At 46.9% G+C, this 16,824-nt stretch overlaps 1 protein-coding gene across 1 annotated transcript in view; it reads right to left on the reverse strand.

The window, feature by feature from the left end:
• Positions 1 to 9,255: 9,255 nt before the first annotated feature.
• MYDGF (myeloid derived growth factor) overlaps positions 9,256 to 16,824 on the reverse strand; it is a 46,969-nt gene continuing 39,400 nt past the window's right edge. Inside the window, exon 6 of the mRNA XM_082254979.1 lies at positions 9,256 to 9,379. Coding sequence (XP_082111105.1) covers positions 9,300 to 9,379 — 80 coding nt within the window. The 3' untranslated portion in view covers positions 9,256 to 9,299. The remainder of the gene's footprint in view (positions 9,380 to 16,824) is intronic.

The following is a 16,824-nucleotide window of genomic DNA, read 5'->3' on the forward strand; positions in this document are numbered from 1 at the left end:
TTGATTCTTCACAAAAAATTACAGTTTTAGATCTTTATGTTTGAAGCCTGAAATGTGGCAAAATGTCGAAAAGTTACAGGGGGCCGAATACTTTCGCAAGGCACTGTATGGGTGTACTCACTTTTGTTGCCAGCGTTTTAGACATTAATGGCGGTGTGCTGCGTTATTTTGAGGGGACAGCCAATTTACAGTTATACAAGCTGTACACTCACTACTTTACATTGTAGCAAAGTGTAATTTCTTCAGTGTTGTCACAAAAAAAGATATAACGAAATATTTACAAAAATGTGAGTGGTGTACTAACTTTTGGGAGATACTACATTTACTTACATACACACTATATTACCAAAAATATTGGGACACCTGCCATTACACGCACATGAACTTTAATGGCATCCCAGTCTTAGTCCGTAGGGTTCAATATTAAATTGATGGGGACTAGTTAGGCCATAAATGGGAGTAGCTCATGAGATACCCACATCCCTAAATTGATTCAAAATGTACAACAAAGAACCCTCCAATGGGACTTTAAACAGGCAGCAGGCTGAGATGAATGTATAAAAAATGGATTTTTGTAAGAACTTACCGTAAAATCCTTTTCTCTTAAGCTCATTGACAGACGTAGTCTTCTTGATTCTCAAGAGCTGGGTTATGTTGTCTCCGCAGGAGTAGGACTAGGCAGAATGACAAAACGTTCTGGCTCCACCCTAGGGGGCAGTCCCTGAGGGTATATCCTCCCTCTCTCTGCTACAGGGAATCAGTTCTGTTTAAAGCAGTACAGAGAATTTAACCCAACCCAACTCAATGATAGAGGGGCGGGTACTACGTCTGTCAATGAGCTTAAGAGAAAAGGATTTTACGGTAAGTTCTTACAAAAATCCATTTTTCTCTATCGCTCATTGACAGACGTAGTCTTCTTGATTCTCAAGAGCTGAGACATCCAGAAGCAGTGCCACAAATGAGGGGTGGGATTGACAAAATCAAATCCAATCTAGTAGGCCCAACCGGTGCCAAACTAGAAGTTTTAAAGGCTCATTATAAACAAAGAATGAGACTAAAGAAAAAATTTTCCAACGGAAAAAACCCTCGAGGTAGACCACTGGTCTCCTCAAATTGCGGCCTGCAAAACCTTGCGGCCAAATGAGGCATCAGACGATGCCATAACATCAACTTTATAATGTTTAGAGAAGGTATGCACCGACGACCAGGTAGCCGCCTTGCACACCTGGACCACTGACGCCTGATGGCGAAAGGCCCATGACGCACTAAGTGCCCGAGTGGAGTGCGCCTTAACAGGGAACGGGGGCTCCCGACCCTTAATAGAATAAGCCTGCACTACCGTCTGTCTGATCCATCTGGAAATGGTCGCGGCAGATGCAGGCAACCCCTTTTTGGGTCCATCTGGGATCACAAAAAGTGAATCCGTCTTGCGAAACGAGTCTGTCGTTTTCAAGTATACCCTGATCGCCCGGACCACATCCAAGGAGTGCAAAGCAAATTCCCGAGGATGACTGGGCTTAGGACACAGGGAAGGTAATACAATTTCTTCATTCAGATGAAATTCTGAAACCACTTTTGGTAGGAAGGATGGATTCGGACGAAGAACCACCTTATCTCTATGAACCACCAGATATGGTGAACGACAAGATAATGCGGCCAGTTCTGACACCCTGCGTGCAGAAGTAATAGCCACCAAGAAGGCCACCTTCTGGGACAACGTGGGTAGAGGAATCTCCCTAATATCTTCAAAGGGAGGTTTCTGAAGAACCGACAACACTAAATTAAGATCCCAGGGGGGTAACGGCGCGTGCACTGGCGGAGCCAGATGTCGCACCCCCTGGATGAAATTCCGCACCAAGGAATGAGTAGCCAAAGGCTTCTGAAAGAAGATGGCTAATGCTGAGACCTGACCCTTGATAGTACTCAAGGCCAGTTTCTGCTCAACCCCTTGTTGCAGAAAAGCCAATATTCGACTAATCGAATAAGACCGAGGACGGAACCCCAAAGGTTCACACCATGCAATGTAGGACTTCCATGTGCGATGATAAATCTTTCTGGAAGTCGCTTTCCTTGCTTCAACTAGAGTAGGAATAACTGAAGCTGACAAACCTTTGTCCTTCAGCACCTGGGTCTCAATAGCCAGGCCGTTAAAGCCAGCGATCGTAAAGCAGGATGGAAGATCGGTCCCTGAGACAGTAGATCCTCTCTGAGAGGAAGTCTCCACGGGACGTCCGCCACCAGTCTGACCATGTCGGCGTACCAAGCTCGACGAGGCCAGTCCGGAGCTACCAGGATTACTGGGATTCCTTCCTCCTCTACCCTGCGAAGAAGTCTTGGCAGTAACGCGAGAGGAGGGAAGGCATATATTAGCTGGTATTGCCCCCACGGGGCGATCAGTGCATCTGCGGTTTCTGCTAGAGGATCGCGGGAGCGAGCCACGAATCTCTGAACTTTCCTGTTGAATCGTGATGCCAACAGATCCACATCCGGGGTGCCCCACCGTAGGCACAACTGGTGGAAAACGTCTGGATGGAGGGACCATTCCCCCTGATCCAGGGTCTGACGGCTGAGATAATCTGCCTGCCAATTCTCCACCCCCGGAATGAACACCGCAGAGATTGCTGGAAATAATCGTTCCGCCCAGCGAAGAATGCAAGCCACTTCTTTGGCCGCTCGGACACTCTTGGTGCCCCCCTGGTGATTGACATAAGCCACGGCCGTGGCATTGTCCGACTGGATCCGAACCGGGCTGCCCTGGAGCTGCTCGGTCCAGTGAATCAGACAAAGTCTGATCGCTCTCAGTTCCAATACATTTATCGGTAATCTGGATTCTTCCGGGGACCAAAGTCCCTGGGCAGATAATTGACCGAGAATTCCTCCCCATCCGGATAGACTGGCATCCGTGGTCACTATCGTCCAATATATTGGCAGAAATGACTTTCCCTGGCTGAGCATTGGAGACCGAAGCCACCAAACCAGAGACTCTCTGGTCTGTTTGTTCAATCGTATCTGATTGTCCAGGGATTCCGGATTCCGATTCCATCTGAGGAGAATCTCTTGCTGAAGAATTCGGGTATGGAACTGGGCAAATGGGACTGCTTCGAATGAAGCCACCATCAACCCCAGAACCCTCATGCAAGTCCGAAGGGAAGACCAGCTGTTGGACAGTAACAACTGGACTGCTGATTGAATCTTTCGAAGTTTCCCTACCGGAAGAAACACTCTTGTCCTGACTGTGTCTAGAATTAGACCCAGATATTCGAGCCTCTGGGTGGGAACCAGAAAAGACTTTTGCTGGTTCACCAGCCACCCGAATTCCTGTAAAGAAATCATAGTAATTTCTATGTTTTGTAGCAAGGTCTGAGGAGACTCTGCATGAAGCAGAAGATCGTCTAGGTAACCTAGAATCGATATACCTCTTTGGCGCAGAAGTGCCAACATTGGGGCCAACACTTTTGTGAAGACCCGCGGAGCCGTGGCGAGACCGAAAGGTAACGCCACAAACTGATAGTGGTTCTCCTCTACGAAAAAGCGTAGAAAACGCTGATGTCCTGCGAAAATGGGAATGTGAAGATAGGCGTCCTTGATGTCTATGGACGCTAGGACATCCCCTGGATGCAGGAAGGCTGCTACCGTGCGAATGGACTCCATTCTGAATCTTCTTATGTTGACGAAAGAATTGAGTGCTCTTAAGTCCAGAATTGGACGCACTTTGCCCTCTTTCCTGGGTATTGTAAACAGGTTTGAATAAAACCCTTGAAACCGTTCTGTCCAAGGAACGTGGACTACCACTCCTTGTTGTAGTAGATCTGTGACTGCTCTCCGCAGATCTTCTAGACGATCCGGAGATAGTCGGATATTGGAAGGGAAGAATCGCGCCGGTGGGAGAGATCGAAACTCGATCTTGTACCCTGACTTTATGACTTCGCAAACCCATTTGTCCGGGATTCTGGAAAGCCATGGATCCGGGAACCGGCGAAGACGTCCCCCCACCCCAGTTATGGGTGGGGGCGCACCTTCAGGCTTTGGATGGTTTATCTTCAGGTCTGGAGGGGGCGGGCTTTTGCTTGCCCGACCAACGACCCCTGACGCCTCCTGTAGGAACCTTGGAGGACTTAGTTTTTTCACCCGCTGGACGAAAAAACCTCTTGTGAGCAGAAAAAGAAGGCCCTCGTCTTTGACGAGTTCCTCTACCTTTAAAATTTTGCGGTAAAAAGGTGCTTTTTCCACCGGTGAGATCCTTAATGATCTCATCTAAGTTGGCTCCAAATAGACGTTCTCCTGAAAAGGGGATATTAGCCAATGCTTTTTTGGAACCTTGGTCGGCTATCCAACCTTCTAGCCACAGTGTATGCCTGAGAACCACTGCTGAGACTGATGCTCGCGCCATTAATGGAGTGGCGTCTAACGCCGCATCACATACAAACTGTAACCCCTGTATCATTTGTTCCAACAAATCTGATACCGCCTGAGGGACTTCTTCTAAGTCCCGGCGTAACCACTTGGTCCATTCAGTTACAGCCTGCGAAACCAGACCAATAGCAATTATTGGCCTGAAAGCTGATCCAATCAAGGAAAACATGGTGCGAGACATAGCTTCTATCTTGCGATCCACTGGATCTTTAAAAGACGGAGCGTCTTCTAAAGGAATAACCGTGGCTTTATTCAATCTAGCAATTGGTGAATCCACCACAGGTGGTTCTGTCCATTTCTTAATAAGGGTTTCCTCAAACGGATAACGCCTGTCAATGCGTTTGGAAATATTAAAAGTGCGTTTTGGCAGACGCCATTCTTCATCGATTGGATTGCCAAAACATTTGGGCAATGGAAAAACCTTTGCCACTTTGATGCGCTTTTTAGTCCCAAAAGGGATCTCAGTTTCAGCTATTTCTGATGGAATACCCTGTAACCTTAAAGTCTCTTGAACAGATACAATGAGTGCGTTTACCAACGCTTCCTCTCGGGCTATGGCAGATGCCGAAACATCCTCCTCACTGTCTGAAGAGACAGGACCCGAGACACCAATACCAGATGAAGTACCTGCAACTGCAGAAATAGGCTCAGAGTCTGAATCCGAGGTTTCAGATAATAAGGGGTTAGGCGGGGGTCGCTTTCTTGCGCCCTGTCCCTGACAAGCCACTTCCACCCGGGACACAAAAGTTTCCATAATGGCTGACAAAGATTTAATTGTCAATGGGGTGCTGGAGGATCCCGCAGACCCCTCGAGGGGATCCGGAGGAGATACATGAGTGGCAGGGTCCATGTTAATACAGGACACTTTTGCCAGCAATAAACAAAAAAACTTTTTTTTTTTTTTGTGTCTCCCCCTAGCGCAATAGCGCCCCTCAGAGTACCTGCTTCTCGATCCCAGAGAGAGAGAGAGGGACCCCCAAGGCTCACCAACCGATGCAGTGCAGTTTCCAACAAACTGCAGCCAGCGTCTGTCTTACACAGACTGGAAGGAGCTGTTTGCTTTTTCCCGGGCAGAAGGCGTGGCTCCGCCCCCTGTGTACGCCTTCCGGCGTTCCCAGCCCTCCACGAGGAAGCTGGGCTCACAAAACATGGCCGCCCCCATAGAAGAGACATAAGACTCCAAAAACATGGCGGCCGGCGTGACCTGAGGACATACATGCATTCGGTCTACGGCAAAATGGCGGCGGACCGCCGATATCGTCTTCCCAGCACATCCACCTGCACTCTGCTGAGAGGTGACATATGGATCTACAGAGATACACTGCACATAAGGTAGGATTATACCTCCTATGTTTGCTGTAATGTTACAGTCTGCTGGGTAGAGTGTTAGCTCTAGAACCAAGTCCACTTCCCACAAACACATGCTGTATTACAAGGGGGACTTGTAAGTGTCAGATATATACTGACCATATATGGAGGGGCCCATAATATATACTGCCTCATAAATGAGGAAAAAAGGGAACGTTTTACTCACCATACCGAACCGACAGGCACCCTCTCTTCATAATACCCTCTCCACCGAGGTGTGGGTTTGTGGACGCCTCGACTCTCTGGTCCTGGCGTCCAAGCGAGCTTTTAACTCGCAAAGTCAGTCCCTTTACTGGGACTCCGTCGCGGCAGACTCAGCGCACTGGTCTGCACGCGCTTTTAGGCAGAAACCGGGGTGACCACTGGATCTCACATCCAGCCCGTCGCCCGGCCCCGCATACTTACTTGAATATGTCGCGGCCGACCAAGCGCAATGCCTGGTCTGCACGCGCTCGTAGGCCGGCTGGGGTGACCACAAGTGTCGCCCAGTCCGGCATTTTTGCTTGAAGATCTCACAGGAAAAAAACACTGGAGAAAACTACCTAAAAAATGTCTTTTTCTTAAAGAAAAAAAGTCTTGCCAGGACCAAAAGATCCCAGCAAGGAACTTAGGTCCTTACTCCTGACTAGACAGAAAAAAACTGATTCCCTGTAGCAGAGAGAGGGAGGATATACCCTCAGGGACTGCCCCCTAGGGTGGAGCCAGAACGTTTTGTCATTCTGCCTAGTCCTACTCCTGTGGAGACAACATAACCCAGCTCTTGAGAATCAAGAAGACTACGTCTGTCAATGAGCGATAGAGAAATATAATTTTATTGATACAAAAGAACAGAAAAAAGGGTATAGAAAGGTGGGTACACACATGTGACACAAATAAAATATTAGCGACTAATAACAGACATGACCGGTTTGGAGTGATAATCTCTATTGGGCTGTGAGTCTCCTTTGCAGCTCTAACAGCTTTAACTCTTCTGGAAAGGTGGTCCACAAGGTTTAGGAGTGTGTCTATGGGAATCTTTGACCATTCTTCTAGAAACGTATTTGTGAAGTCAAGGCACTGATGTTGGTGAGAAGGCCTGGCTCGCAGTCTCTGCTCCAATTCATTCCAAAGGAGTTCTATCGGGTTGGGGTCAGGACTGTGCAGGCCAGTCACGTTCCTCCAACTCAAACTCGCTCATCCAGGTCTTTATTGACCTTTGTTTGTGCACTGGTCCAAATCATTTGGTGGAGGAGGGATTATGATGTGGGATTGGGCTTGGCCCCTTAGTTCCAGTGAAGGAAACTCTTAAGGCATCAGCATACCAAGACATTTTGCTTTGTGGTAACAGTTTGGGGTTGGCGCTTCCTGTTCCAACATGACTGCACACCATTGCACATACCAAGATCCATAAAGACATTAATGAACGAATTTGGGGTGGGGGAACATGACTGACCTGCACAGAGTCCTGATCTCAACCTGATGCAACACTTTTGGGATGAATTAGAGCTCAGACTGCGAGCCAGGCCTTCTTTCCAACATCAGTGCCTGACCTCACCTGACCTCTGGAAGAATGGTCAGACATTTCCATAGACACACTCTTAACCTTGTGGACAGCCTTCCCAGAATAGTTGAAACTGTTCTAGCTGCGAATGGTGGGCCAACTCATTATTGAACCCTTTGGACTAAGACTGGGAGGCCATTAAAGTTCATGTGCGTGTAAAGGCAGGTGTCCCAATACTTTTGGTAATATATTGTTTATATACATACTGTATATTACTAGCTCTATTTCATTGTAATGGAGTATTATCTATAGGAAATTGGTACTCTGAGTTTAATATGACTTTAAATGGAACTACTAAGAGAGGTTCATTAACCACTTTAAGACCGGAAGCATTTGCCCCCTTAATGACCAGGCCCTATTTTGCAATTCGGCACGGCGTTACTTTAACGGACAATTGCACGGTCTTGCAAAGCTGTACCCAAATAAAATTGATGTCCTTTTTTTCCCCACAAGTAGAGCTTTCTTTTGGTGGTATTTGAGCACCTGTGCAATTTTTATTTTTTGCGCTATAAACAAAAAAAAAGCGTGAATTTTGAAAAAAAAAAAAAACTATATTTTTCACATTCTGCTATAGGACATTCTCAAAAAAAAAAAAAAAAAAAAAATGTAAAAATTATTTTTTTAATATTTTAGGGCAATTCGTTTTCTGCTACATATTTGGTAAAAAAAAAAAAAAAAAAAAAAAAAGAAAAACGCAATAAGCGGATTTTTAATGTTTACTAGTAATGGCGGCAATCTGCAATTTTTAGCGGGACTGTGACATTGAGGCAGACAGATCGGACCCCTGACTGATATTTTTGACACTTTTGGGGGGACCAGTGACATTACTACAGTAATCAGTGATAAAAATATGTACTGTTACTGTAATAATGATACTGGCAGGGAAGGGGTTAACATTATAGGTGATCAAGGGGTTACATGTGAGCCTAGGGGAGTGTTTCTAACTGTGGGGAAGCGGGGCTTCTGAAATGACCATAGAGACATGTGATCCTATATAGAAGAATCACATGGGCTCTATAATCATTGCAGGGAGAATGGTCAGCTGGGTTTACAACAGCTGCCCGTCCTTCTCTCTCAGCGGGGAGCGATCGCAGGTGTCAGACGGCAATCGGAGCTGCCTGACACACACATCGGCTTCCCCGCTGACGAGTGGGGGGGCAAGCGCTCGCCCCCTATCCTCCTGAGAGCGAGCGACATATACCTACGTCGCCTTGCCCAGAAGCGGCTGCCTGCCGCAGTATATCTGCGGTGGGCGGTTGTAAAGTGGTTAATAGAGCACATATAAATACAAATTAAATGTTAATACATGTGTAAGTGGAAATTGGGGGGAATTAAGGCAAAGTACCAACCTTTCTTCACTCTGCAGGGGACCTTGTTGCTGGTAAGATAGCATGCATATTCAAAAAACCATTTACCGAAATGTTTAAAAAAAAAAAAAAAAAAAAAAAAAAAAAAAAAAAAAATGGTACTTACTACTACAGTTTTAGTGAAAAAAAAAATACTTTTTTATTTCCCAAGAACTTCCAACTGATGATACTGTATAATCTCCCTAGAGAGATTCAGAAATTGTATTTTTTCTTACCAGGCAGCTTTTATAAAAAGTATCTATCCCCTTGGAAACGTTCACATTTGTTGTCATAGAATACAGAATAAGCGATTTTTTTACAGTAAAAACGAAGTAGAAAGACACTTTCATTTCAAAGTAAAAACAAATCTCTGTATACTTCCAAGGGGGTAAATACTTATTACAGGAACTGTATTTTAGTACAAATGAACTGATGGCATAGATGCTTAATAAATCTTTATCATAAAAATACAATATACATCAGGTCTGATGATAGCTGGGTCCTTGTATCCAAAATGAAGTCCCTGAAAAAATCACAGGAATGTACTGCTTGGATTGGTAAATCCAGGTCCATCGATCTAAGCGTCTAAAAATGTTTATGATAATTCTTATTCCAGAAGTCTGCGGTTTGTTTCACAGTTCTTCCCGGTCACTTTTTGCCACAAGTAATAATTTGTTTAAAGATGCAGAAAAGGAACCAGGTCTGTCAGATACTGAAAATAAAGAAAGAAAAAAAAATTACTATGCAGGCTGGAAAATTTATTTTTTCCTCTCGCTGACATATTCCACAGGGTTTTAAAGAAACAATGGCTAAATGCAGAATGGTTAAATTTACATGAAACAAAATACACTCCAATGTCTCACATAAAGTCACAGAACAGGCAATGAAGTGGTAAAAACTGATTAACCAACCAGTATGCCTTATAACTGTTCATAGAATCCCCCCAAAAAAACAAGGAATATAAACAACTGAATTAAGAGAATTGCCAATACATCTATTTTTTTATTCTCCTGAATATCTGCCAGAAGATTAATCTGATCAGTAGACAACTTAGGAAAATAGGGACTAAAAGGATATCACCTTTACTAAAAAAATAATAAATGCACTTATTTTTTGCAGGTAAAAAAATAAGCATATATTATTTTTTTTTGCAATGTAACCTGTAAAGCATTCCATAATCAGCAGATCATGGGGGGTAATGCCACAGTCCCACAGACTGTCTGTGTAATGCCCCGTACACACGTGCAGATTATCTGAAGACTTTTGTCTGCAGACTTACCTTTTCTATGTAGTGCAAGGGCCTGCTGGATTGCATACAAATTGAAAGTGTTTAGGTTTGACCTCATATTATATGGTTTTGGTAAGTCTGCAGACAAAAGTCTGCAGATAATCTGCACGTGTGTATGGGGCATAAGACTGTGTAGATTATGTCTCAACAGCGCCGTGGTAGTGCATTGAGAACTACAAGCTGAAAGCCGCAAAGGCTGTCAGACCTTGTAGTTGTCCCATTCACAGAACACTGTGAATGGATTAGGCAGCAGGGCGGGAGAAGCAGGGTTGGTGCATCTGTAACATGTTACACCCTGAATATGGGTGTAACATGTTACAAAAAGTCGAACTTATCCTTTAATGCAGTGGTCCTCAACCCTGGTCCTCAGGGCCCACTAACAGGCCAGGTTTGCAAGATAACTGAAATCCATCACAGGTGATATAATTTGCTGCTCAGTGATTGCAGTACTCTAGTCTGCATCTCCCCAAGGTAATACTTAAAATATGGCCTGTTAGTGGGCCCTGAGGACCGGAGTTGAGGACCACTGCTTTAAGGGATAATTAAACCCAAGAACAAAATTACAATATGTTACAGTTTACAGTCCTTAGATGTGGTGGCTGCATTCGTTTTTTCCCCCAATTTAAGAACATTGTCAGCAAATACAAAAAGTACCTTCTGATCTGGCAAGAAATACCCTGGTCACTTTCTGTTAGCTGCACTGAGCAATATCTTCCTTCCTAGCTATCTTGTGTAAACTAGCAGTTTAGCAGCCATAACACCAATGACTAGCAATCTTGGTTTTGAGCTTAGACAGGCTTTAATGAATTCTGTACAAAGTTGAAAAAATCTGTATGCATTAGTTCAAGAGAAATCAACAATGTTGCAAGATTTGTCTGGTTTCAAATCACTTCAGTCATGAAGCCCACTAGAAATCACCCTTTTTTACTTATTATGCAGTATAGAATATGCATTTTCTTATTGTGTGTTGGAGTTCAGATGTACTAAGCTGCCATGTCCTGACAACACACTGCGGAGCTGCCCTCTGATCTCACACAGTGCAGTGATCCAGCATCCCCCACCCACTTCATTCCTTTAACCACTTTAAGACCGGACAATTGTGCGGTCGTGCTACGCTGTACCCAAACAAACTTTACGTCCTTTTTTTTCCCACAAATAGAGCTTTCTTTTGGTGGTATTTGATCACCTTTGCGATTTTTATTTTTTGCGCTAAAAACAAAAAAAGAGCAACAATTTTGAAAAAATAAAAGATAAAATATTTTCACATTCTGCTATATGACATTCCCAAAAAAAAAAAAAAAAATTGCAATAAGCGTATTTTGATTGGTTTGCGCAAACGTTATCACGTCTACTAACTACGGGAAAGATTTATGTCATTTTTATTGTTTTTTTTTTAATAGTAATGGTGGCGATCTGTGATTTTTTGCAAGACTGCGACATTGCGGTGGACAGATCTGACCCTAACTGACATTTTTGACACTTTTGGGGGGGACCAGTGACATTACTACAGTAATCAGTGCTAAAAATATGCACTGTTACTGTAATAATGTGATCCTATATAGCAGGCTCACATGAGCTCTATGATCATCCCAGGGAGAAGGACGGTCGCCTGTGTTTACAACAGCCGACCGTCGTCCTCTCTCAGCGGGGAACCATCGTGGGTGTCAGGCGGCAATCGGAGACGCCTGACACACATCGGCTTCCCCGCTGGCTCCTGAAAGCGAGCAACGTATACCTACGTCGCTTTGCCCAGGAGCGGCTGCCTGCCGCAGTAAATCTTTTTCCAGGTGCGAGAGGTCATTAAACCAGTGCTGCAAAGGTGCCCATACAGGCTGGGCCCTGCCTGCCTCTTTACGCTAATGCCATGCAGGTGGTGAAGGCTTGTACCTACAGGTAACTCTGTAGGTACAAGGAAAAAACAAAAAAAGGACTTTACTACCACCTTAAAGGATGCGTTCACCATTAAAAAAAAAAAAAAAATGCACATTTATGCTGGCAAAAAAAAAAAAAAAAGTGATTTTTGACATACCATAAAATCCATTTCTCGGATGTTCATTGACAGACACAGCTCCTTATCTTCTTGACCATTGGATTATACTGCCCCCTACAGGAGTAGGACACTAGGCAGGAAAAAGCTTGGCTACGCCTATGGGGCAGTCCCAGGGGGTATACTCCAACTCTCAGCTATAGGCACTCAGTTTTGTTACAAGCATTGTCAGAAGAAAGCCAACTCCACAGAGGGGTGGGTGCTGTGTCCGTCAATGAACATCAGAGAAATGGATTTCACGGTAAGTCAAAAATCCCATTTTCTTTGCCTCTTATCTTCTTGACCATTGGGACATCCTAAAGCAGTGTCAAACATGAGGGGTGGATACAGCAAGAAAAAATTCCCAAAGCTAAACCGTAGCCAACCAGGTAACCTGGAGCTCCGCAACCTGCAAAACTTTGCCACCAAAAAGGCCACCTTCTGGGACAACGCAAGTAGGGGAACCTCCCAAAGACTTTCGAAAGGAGTTTTCTGAAGAACTGACAGCATCAAATTGAAGTCCCATGGCGGCAATGGAGACTGCACTGGAGGAGCCAAGTGTCAAACTCCCTGGAGAAACAGCCAAGGTGTTAAAGCCAGCGACTGTAAAGCAGGATGGGAGATTGACCCTTGAACAGCAGTTCTTCCCTGAGAGGGGGTTTTCCAAGAAGCATTGGCGACCAGTCGTACCAGATTGGTGTACCAAAAATGGTGAGGCTAGGTCTGGAGCCACCAGAATAACCGGAATCCCTTCCGCCTCGATCCTGTGGCATCGGCTAGAGGATCCAGAGACTGTGCCACAAACCTCTGTACGTTCCTGTTGAGACGAGAGGCCAATAGGTCCACCTCGAGAATACCCCAACTGGAGACACAACCGATGAAACACCTCAGGATGAAGCGACCATTCCCCCTGGTCCAACGCCTGTCGACTGAGGTAATTCGCTTTCCAATTTTCCACCACGGAATGTGTACAGCAGAGAGGGCTGGAACGAATCATTCTGCCCACCTTAAAATACCGGATACTTCTTGAGCCGCCAGGGCACTTCTTGTGCCCCCTTGGTGATTGACATAGGCCTTGGCTGTGGCATTGTCCGATTGAATGCGTACTGGACACCCCTGAAGACGAATTGTCCAATGATCCAGACAAAGTCTGATCGCTTGGAGTACCAGTACACCAGTACCCCCTGAGCACCATTTGTGCCGAGGACGGCCTCCCCACCCAGATAGGCTGGTATCCGTGGTGCCAACCTTCCAGTACAGGGGGAGAAAGGATTTTCCCTGTCGAAGTGCCGGAGAATGAAGTCTCCAGATCAGGAACCCTTTCGTACCCCGGCTCAACAGGATCAGATTCTCTAGAGACTGAGGATTCTTGTCCCATTTCACCAGGATCTCCTTTTGCAGAGATTTCGTGTATAACTGTGCAAACGGAACCACCTCAAAAAGGTAGACACCATCAGGCCCAGCACCCACATGCAAGCCCGGAGGGATGACCGTCTGCTGGACAACAGAAGCTGGATTGCCGCCTGCAATTTCTGGAGTTTTTAAAGAGGAAGGAACACTCTGGCTGAGGCCGAGTCCAGAGTCAGACCCAGATAGTCCAGTCGTGTGGACGGAACCAGAGCAGACTTCTTAAGGTTCAGAATCCAACCGAACTCCCTCAGTGTTCGCAGAGTAATCTCCTTTAGAGCAGTCGGAGACTCTAGTAGATCATCCAGGTACCCCAGTACCGCGATCCCCCGCTGACGCAACAATGCTAGTACCGGGGCCAACACTTTCGTGAAGGCCCAAGGAGCTGAGGCGAGACCAAAGGGTAATGCCACAATCTGATAATACTCCTCCTTCACAGCAAAGCGCTGGTGACCGGCACATATTGGAATATGAAGGTAGGCGTCCTTGATGTCGATAGAAGCGAGATGTAGGGACGACACTACCGTGCAAATGGAATCCATTCGGAACTTCTGTACTCGCACAAAGCAGTTTAGAGCCTTGAGGCCCAGAATTGGACGTACTTTGCCTCCCTTCCTGTGAAATGTAAACAGGTTTGCGTAAAACCCCTGAAAATATTCTGAAGTCAGAACCGGGACAATCACACCTTGAAGTAACAAGTCTTGCACTGCCCCAAAGAGACCCCAGAAGCGATCTGGGGGCAAGCGCAGGTTGGAAGGGAAGGATCTTTTCGGAGGATAAGACCAAAACTCGATATTGTAGCCCAACAGAATGAATTCATGGGTCCACTTATCCTGTACCAGGAAGGTCCACAGATCCCGAAACCAGTGAAGATATCCCCCCAACCCCAGATACGGATGAGGGTGCCCCTTCATGCACAGGAAGCCTTTTCCGCAGGTCTGGAAGAGCCCAATCGTGGCTTGCCAGACCAGTTCCTCTTGGAATCTCTGGTGGAGGCCCTGAAGGGCTTAGATCCCTTGTCTTGAGACCCCGAGGGATGAAAAAGCCTCTTATGAGCCAAGAAGAATGGCCCCCGTCTAGGATGGGGCTCCTTGTCCTTGGAAGCCTGCGGAAGGAGAGTACTCTTGTCCCCTGTGAGGCCCTTAATAATGTCATCCAAGGAAACTCCAAACAGGCGATCCCCCACAAATGGGAGACCAGATAAGGCCTTCCTAGACAACTGGTCCGCAGACCAGCATTTCAGCCAGATAATACGCCGAAGGACCACTGCAGAGACAAACAGTCTAGAAATCAAAGGAGCCATATCCAAAGAGGCATCACAGACAAACTGTAGCCCCTGGACCAACTGATCCGCCAGAGTTTGCGACACCAGGGCAATAGTAAATACCGGCCTAAGTGCCAAACCAGCTAATGAACATATGGCAGGTCAGAGCATTCGACCTCCTATTAGCTGGATCTTTAAATGCCGGGAACTCCTCAACCCGAATGAAGGTGGCTTTATTTAACCTGGAAATCGGTGAGTTCACTACAGGTGGGTTCATCCACTTTTTAAGCAGGGTATCCTCATAAGGATACCGCATCGCAAAACGCTTGGGGACCACAAAAGTGCATTCTGGACAACCCCATTGTTTTGTGTCTTTAAAGTTTCATGCACTGACACAATCAGCCGATCCACCAGCGCCTTTTCATGCACGGCTAGAGGAGCAGAGGAATCATTCTCACTATCTGAGCATGCAGGGTACGTGAACGCAGACCCAGAAGGGTAACTTGCATAAGCAGTGGCCGAATCAGATGCAGGATCTGATTAAACAGATAAAGCAGGTGAAGGCGGGGGACGCCTTTTTCTAGCCCGTTTTCCCAGGACCAAATCCACCTTGCCCGGAGAGCCCAGCAGCCTCTGCGAGGGGATCAGGTGGGGAATTGTGCTCCCGGGACTCAGTTAGTGAAGAGGGGGGTATCCACACATAAAAGTTTATAACACTTCTAGGGGCACCCCCACCGCGCTGGTGGAACCACAGGACCAAGCACAGAGCACCACTGCTGCTATAGGACCCCACAATAACTTACCACCACAGATCAGGTACATACAGCTCCAAGCTAACTGCACACCATGTGGCGATCAGGAAGAGAAAGATCCAGGAGTCAGCATTAGGGGATGAAGGGGGGCTCCCACTGCCAAAATCACCACCCATATAGCTTCAAAAACATGGCTACCGCTATTTTCAATGAGAAAACCACAAGAAAATGGCCGCTGAGGCTACACAAACATGGCCGCCGATCTACAGCACAAAAGGTTACAAGAAAATGGCAGCACCACGCGGCTCCCGAGACCCCAGCAGGAAGAAGGGACCTGGCAGGAGCCCCCACCAGGTACAGTCAATCATTTGCTTGCTGGCGGCCCCCCCCCTCACCAGTTTGACACCGCAAACCGACCCAAGCGGTATGGCCACCCCATGGGAGGGAAGGAGGGATACCAATTCCGCAGAGGAACACAGAGAAAGAAAGGGGAGGGCACAGCATGAGAAGGAAGGGAACTCGGGGGTCCAACAGTTCCAGGGAGGGGCCCATGTCCACCCCACAACCCTCCAGGGGTAGGAGGGGGGACAGCTACTCACCAAACCAGGAACAGAGTGGGCACCGGACAGACAACTGCTCCATCGGGATGTGGGTGGCTGTCGCCCAGGAGGAACGCTGCGACTTAGAACGAGGCCAGGTCGTATTTGCCCTCACGAGACGTTTAACTCGCAGGGCAGCCCCCGTCCAGTGGGGCTATGTTGCAACCGACCTAGCGCGGAACTGAGGCCTGTGCACACTCGCTGGCCAAACTGGGGGGACCCTCTGGATCTAGATTATCCAGTCCATCGCCCAGTCTGGCAGTTGATTGTAGATTCTCACAGGAACAAAATAAGGTAGGGAAAAGTTCCATTTAAAAGGAAAAATAATTGGGGGCATGGCCAAGCAGGGCATGTGAGAGGACGCGCATCACGGAGCTCCCGCATATTACCCTGTCTCTGATCCTTCCTCCAGTCACCGATCCGCAAGTACTTGCTGCAGACTTCTTTCTCACCCTCCGGGGACCCACCGGATACGCTTAGCGCAACGATCCGAGCCAGGATGACCCAGAAAAGCCGGGAAGACGGTGCGGCCTCGGAGGCCCAACATGGCGCTGCGTCTGGAGCACAGAAAGGGACGCCGCGCACCTCGGACAAGGGGAAGGAACAGAGCGGTAAGGCCGGCAAATCAGCCCGCAAGGAGGGCACTAAGGACATGTTATATTATGCCCAGAAGCTCACATACGCCCAGGTGACCAGTGTTCATAATGACGGGGAGGAGGGGAGCGACGCCATGCGGTCTATGGAAGCAGGCATGGACACTGACTCTGCTCTTTGTACATCCCCTGACGGCCTGGACAAGGGAGACCCTCAGCCCACCCTGA

Source organism: Pelophylax lessonae, assembly GCF_965119305.1.
Source record: "Pelophylax lessonae genome assembly, chromosome: 1".
Lineage (NCBI taxonomy): Eukaryota > Metazoa > Chordata > Amphibia > Anura > Ranidae > Pelophylax > Pelophylax lessonae.